The 6133-nt window shown below is 44.1% G+C and overlaps 1 protein-coding gene across 2 annotated transcripts; it reads left to right on the top strand.

Annotated features, from left to right (window-relative positions):
* Positions 1-745: 745 nt before the first annotated feature.
* On the top strand, positions 746-3164 carry LOC121599838. Of its 2 annotated transcripts, XM_041927926.1 has the most exons (2): positions 746-2212; positions 2498-3164. In XM_041927926.1, exons 1-2 carry the CDS (start codon positions 779-781, stop codon positions 2969-2971), a joined length of 1908 nt encoding a protein of 635 aa, XP_041783860.1. In that variant the 5' UTR covers positions 746-778; the 3' UTR covers positions 2972-3164. The 2 variants fall into 2 exon arrangements, with proteins under 2 accessions (XP_041783860.1, XP_041783859.1); XM_041927925.1 differs by having other exon boundaries at positions 746-3164.
* Positions 3165-6133: the final 2969 nt, after the last annotated feature.

The raw sequence follows: 6133 nt of genomic DNA on the forward strand, positions 1-6133 counted from the left end.
AACAAACATATTGCGATAACCAGATAATACCAAATGCTTATTTTTAGAGTGTCATAACAGTAAAAATACAGCAGTCACGGTAAGCTCATTCATAACTTTGCAAGTGATACGATTCTGTCAGTCGTTCCAATTGGCTCATTCAATGGTTCAATCATCATGCCAACTCACTGTTGTGATCACATCCAGCGTGATTCAACCAATATTTCGCAAAAAAAAAAATCGTTTTTGGAACACTCATTTCCTCAATCCATACTTATCTGCAAACCTAGCTACTGAACCAACCAGAAACGGGAGTGGCAATTTGTCTGCAAAGGCTACTGAAATTCATTCCATGGTAAAACCCTGTCATGGTAGAAAATTCCTCACATGCAATCACTTTCCACGAACATGTGCGCTTGAGTTAGTTTACGACATTACCTAGAATGTACGCGCTCCGTGTAGGTTGTCCATCTTCATTTATAGGCCCACAATTCATAAGGCCAATCGACATAAAATGACCATTTCCGACGCGTCGCCAGCATACCATGTACAATGTGGCTATCGATTTTTGTTGACTAAAAATAAAGAAAAAAACGACTATTTCAAGCCGCGAAACGATAACACCCGGTAATTCACCGTGGTCATGGTCAGCTGCATCGCGGGTCGCTTGTGCAATTGGTCTGTCTCAGACCATCATAAATTATATACTGCTTGATAAGGATATGTATTATAAGGGGCTGAGTATAAAAGCAGTCCATCTTCCGATCACCCAGCAGTACAACAGACAAACAAACAAACCATGAGACTTCTAGTGATACAAGCTGTGGCGCTGCTGGCCATTCTTGGATCAGCGAGGGCGGAAAAGTCTTCTACTGATGGTAGTTGTTCGAAGCAGGAGGAAGGACTCACCTACGGTATCGCGGGTGACTGTCACAAGTATTTACTTTGCAAGAAGGGTGTGTTAGAGATTAAAGATTGCAAGAAAAAGTACTACGATATGGTGACAGGAAAGTGTGTACAAGCAGATCGTGCTATCTGTGCTGTGGAAACTGCTCCAGAACCGGAACCTCAGCCAGAACCAGTTCCAGAGCCAGAACCAGAACAAGAGGAGGACGCTGAGCAGTATGATTACCTTTGTTACAAAGTGTTGTACGGTGTACGAGCTCATCCAACGGCATGCGATCGGTATCTCGTGTGTAATAAAGAAAAGGCAACGATTGAACGATGTGAAGACGGTCTCATATTTATAGCTGATTTTATTAGCTGTAGCCCCGGCAGCAAAGTGACGTGTACGGCAGAGCCTGACGAACCAACAACCCAAAGTACTGTTGTGGAGCCAGAGCCAACCTTCCCAACTACTGTAGAGGCCGTATCTGAGGAGGATTCCTCGGAGAGCTCTGGAACGTACGATTATCTGTGTGCCAAGACTCTTGTAGGAAGCGTGGCTCACCCTGAGTCGTGCAACAAATACATCTCCTGCTACAAGTACAAGGCCAAGGAACAGAGCTGCATTAAGGGTTATGCATACACCTCGAAACTGCATCTATGTATCAAGCAGAAGAATGGAGCGTGCCCTGACGATGTTCAAGAGGAGTCTACAACCCAAAGCACTGTTGTGGAGCCAGAGCCAACCTTCCCAACTACTGAAGAGGCCGGATCTGAGGAGGATTCCTCGGAGAGCTCTGGAACGTACGATTATCTGTGTGCCAAGACTCTTGTAGGAAGCGTGGCTCACCCTGAGACGTGCACCAAATACATCTCCTGCTACAAGTACAAGGCCAAGGAACAGAGCTGCATTAAGGGTTATGCATACACCTCGAAACTGCATCTATGTATCAAGCAGAAGAATGGAGCGTGCCCTGACGATGTTCAAGAGGAGTCTACAACCCAAAGCACTGTTGCGGAGCCAGAGCCAACCTTCCCAACTACTGAAGAGGCCGGATCTGAGGAGGACTCCTCGGAGAGCTCTGGAACGTACGATTATCTGTGTGCCAAGACTCTTGTAGGAAGCGTGGCTCACCCTGAGACGTGCAACAAATACATCTCCTGTTACAAGTACAAGGCCAAGGAACAGAGCTGCATGAAGGGTTATGCATACACCTCCAAACTGCATCTATGTATCAAGCAGAAGAATGGAGCGTGCCCTGACGATGTTCAAGAGGAGTCTACAACCCAAAGCACTGTTGTGGAGCCAGAGCCAACCTTCCCAACTACTGAAAAGGCCGGATCTGAGGAGGATTCATCGGAGAGCTCTGGAACGTACGATTATCTGTGTGCCAAGACTCTTGTAGGAAGCGTGGCTCACCCTGAGTCGTGCAACAAATACATCTCCTGCTACAAGTACAAGGCCAAGGAACAGAGCTGCATTAAGGGTTATGCATACACCTCGAAACTGCATCTATGTATCAAGCAGAAGAATGGAGCGTGCCCTGACGATGTTCAAGAGGAGTCTACAACCCAAAGCACTGTTGTGGAGCCAGAGCCAACCTTCCCAACTACTGAAAAGGCCGGATCTGAGGAGGATTCCTCGGAGAGCTCTGGAACGTACGATTATCTGTGTGTCAACGCTATTCAAGGTAGCGTGCCCCACCCAGACTCCTGCACGAAATACATTGTCTGTTCCAATAGTAAGGCGAAAGAAGAAAGCTGCAATAATGGATACTACTTCTCGGTCTACCTGAAGTCGTGCATCAAAGGAAACAGCGAAACTTGTGCTGAGATCAATGGAAATGATGGTACCTCGTCACAAGTACCGCCTGCCATCACTGAAGCCGTTCCACCAGAAGTTGGAGGTGATCCTGGAGACGGGAACACGGGCTGCATTGAGGGCTTTACCGGCTACATACCGATCGCAAATGACTGCACGAGCTACGTTTACTGCTTCCAGGGAGAACCGAGCGTTCGAAAGTGTCTGGAGGATTACATCTACTACGACCCATTCAAGGCGTGCCTTCCGGGTGATACTGTGCTTTGTAAACTGTACACTATTTAGAAGGCTCCCGTATAAAAAAACACAAACAACACTACCATAAAGTGATAGAACAAACTAGTTGTGATAACGTTTTTACTCTTATCCATGTAACGGTGTGCAACCGTGGCTTTTCAAGCTCGTGTACGTTTGCTGCTATACAGAAAGGGAAAATAAATCGATGCCCGTGACGGTTACGATACGGTGTAATTGACAATCAGTTTCAGTCGGCTTTTTCGTCGGTAAAGACGTTCTCTTCGGTTTCGGTCTGATAATCGAACCGCCATCTCCTCCTTCCTTTCCTTATTGATTGGCACTGAAGCTTCACAAAACCACAATCAAAAAACTCTCCCGCTATCTGAATCCTAATCGAACACAACAGTGCTGGTGATAAAAAAAAAAGTGGAAACGGTTACGGTTTGGGCAACAAGGGTCTACTGGCACTACTGCCACTGGCACTACTGGCCGGTGGCGTGCGTACGCTTCGAGCATGTGAGTTTAATTGCTTGTCCTTTTGTGTGTACTGCATACGTTCGGTGCTACGGTTCGATGAAAGGCAGTTACTTCACATTTCGAAGTCAGACATCCGTTACAACCATTCGGCGGCGGTGGTGGGCTGATCTGTGCACACATAACGTGCTCAACGCTCACCCCAAGTTTCGATGTGCCTCGATTAGCTGGAAGATAAAAAAGCGGCCGCAGGACGAGCAAATGCTTCTAGGAATGGTACGATTCGCTAGTTACGTGCTTAACACACAGTACCTGAAGAACTGAAGTCACATCTGAAGAGGTAAATTTTCGATGGAAGTAGTTATCGATTTTGTCCACTGTTCCTTTCTGCACACCGGCTACACAACATCGCTGTGCAGTCTGCTAGTTTGCCCAGTGTCTGGCTTTTCCAGTGAACCATCAACATCATCATCATCATCTTCTTCATCCCGCCAAACGTTGTTGCTTTGTTGTGCGTGCGGTTTTTGGAACTTTACGTTTTCAATTATAGGTCCCTTCGTTTCGTTGCCGCGGTACGTTCAGTTCTTCAAACAGTAGCATCAGAAAGACGGTAGGCAGCACGCGGCAACCGTTTAGCGCAATTCTGTAAATCCTTTTGCTTGAGCAATTTGAAGAAAACTGTCTGCCTCCATCTGCCTGTCTGTCTGTGCAGAAGGATGCAAGTACGAGTTGCTGCTTTATTTTTACTTTTTGGTTGCGTGGAAAAACGAATTCGAAGGGTTGTAGGTAAACGCTCAAATTACGCTCCACCCTTCAAAGAAGTAGCTGGGGAGTTGCTGGTCAGTCATCGTTCAAAGGATAGATACTTGATGTTACATGACTGTAAGCGCTTGCTAGTAGCAGAGTTGCATTCGACAACTGAATAGAGCTATTGGAATGGTTGATCATTCAAATACGCGCAGAAAACCATACCCCAACGATCGCACGTAATTACTAAATCGTTGGTGTGGAACGTGAGCTCTGACCGATGCAAAACTGCGACGCAAAAACTCACCATATTTGCGTTCAGAAGAATGATGTTTGCTTTGTAATTGCAATCACAGTGCCTTTTTAGTGACTGATAGAGTGGAGGTTTTTTTTTCTCCTCCGTCAACTTCAATAACATTTGGCTACGCTATATACCTTTGATGCAATTGTGTTAAGTGTACGCCAGTGAGGCTTGACGTGCAGTGCGTATCCAGCATATTGCTGTCGACTACAATTCTTTTGATCAGTTGGAAATTATCTCAATCGACCGAGAAACCGTCTGCTGTAAGCGCAATAAATGGTAATTGATACTCCTCAACAGACGATAAAAAGGTCGTTCATTTCTTCTCAAAATTTCTTAGAAAACCTACGTCCTGAGTATGTAGCCAGTAAAAGGTTGATTGATTTCAGCAAAAGCTGGCAAAAGAGTAGAATTTAAAAATAATTCATCTTAAAACTAGCATAATGTAGAATACTTTATTTCAAATTCTTCTTAGGTTTTGAGGATTTTAGATATTTTGTTTCTGTTTTTTATAACAATTTTATCGTGTAATTTCAATTTATTCCTTTTTGCATCGTTTCTGCAGTTTTTTTTTTTTGCAATTATAATCGTTCTTTTTTGACTCTTCACAAAATATTAACGCTAGATTTTTATTTATTATCCCCTGTTTATTTATCATTCTTTATTTTACTGTTTCTTCATCTAATTCTTATTTTGTTTGTTTGTTTCAATGTTTTTTTGTTTTATATCTCTTTATCTTTATTTTACTGTTTCTTCATCTACTTATCTTTTTATTTGTTTGTTTCAATGTTTTTTTTTGTTTTATATCTCTTTATCTGCTTATACCTTTGTTCCAATAATCCATTTTCTTATGTTCGAAAGATAGTTTTATTAAGTTTTAAAATATTATTTCAAAAATTTTTCCATGTGCTATATTAATTACACAACAACTGACACATATTCTTGTTTTATGCTTTTTTATCATTCTTGTTTAAGCTTATTAATATTTCCTTCAAAAGGCATGACTGGATTCCCCTTGACAAGGACACGACCGCATGCTATCGCTTCAACCATAGACCACAGCCTGTGCTTGCCCTTTTCACCGCAATAAACATCAGTTTGAAATACAACCCACTTAGTGGGCCCGCTTGATGACAAACGACGGCCATAGCAAATGTGCGTTTAAATCGTAGAAATAAGAAAAAAAAATTCTCCACCCACAAATGCTCCCTTTCTTGAGCACTCTTTACGGTTGAGGCAACGGAAAGCAAAGTTTAACAAACGCCCGCAATAGGCCAACGGGGCTACATTATCATATTTAATTACTAGCCCGCCAGGGCAACCGCTCCCCAACTGCCGGGAATCGACTGCAAAAACTTTTCCCACAGACGACAACAGATCATTAGCCTAGCCAGGCAATGGGCAAACTTTTTCGCCCTTCGGCGACGATTTAAAAGATAAGAATAGGGAATCCGCTACCGCAACATAACCGACAGCGGTCACCCGGCCCACAACCGGTCCAGTTCCGGTGGTTGGCAAACTTCAGCAATACCGCGCGCGCGCGCGCAGCTACTTCCTCCCCTGGCGTGCTGGTTAATTTTCCAGGCGGATCATTAATTTTCCTCAGGCACTCACTCGCACAGCGGTTTTCGCACCGTTTCGCACAGTGTCAAAAGTACGTGTCCGTTTTGGGGGTTTTGTTTCACCTG

This window comes from Anopheles merus, chromosome 3L, assembly GCF_017562075.2.
Source record: "Anopheles merus strain MAF chromosome 3L, AmerM5.1, whole genome shotgun sequence".
NCBI lineage: Eukaryota > Metazoa > Arthropoda > Insecta > Diptera > Culicidae > Anopheles > Anopheles merus.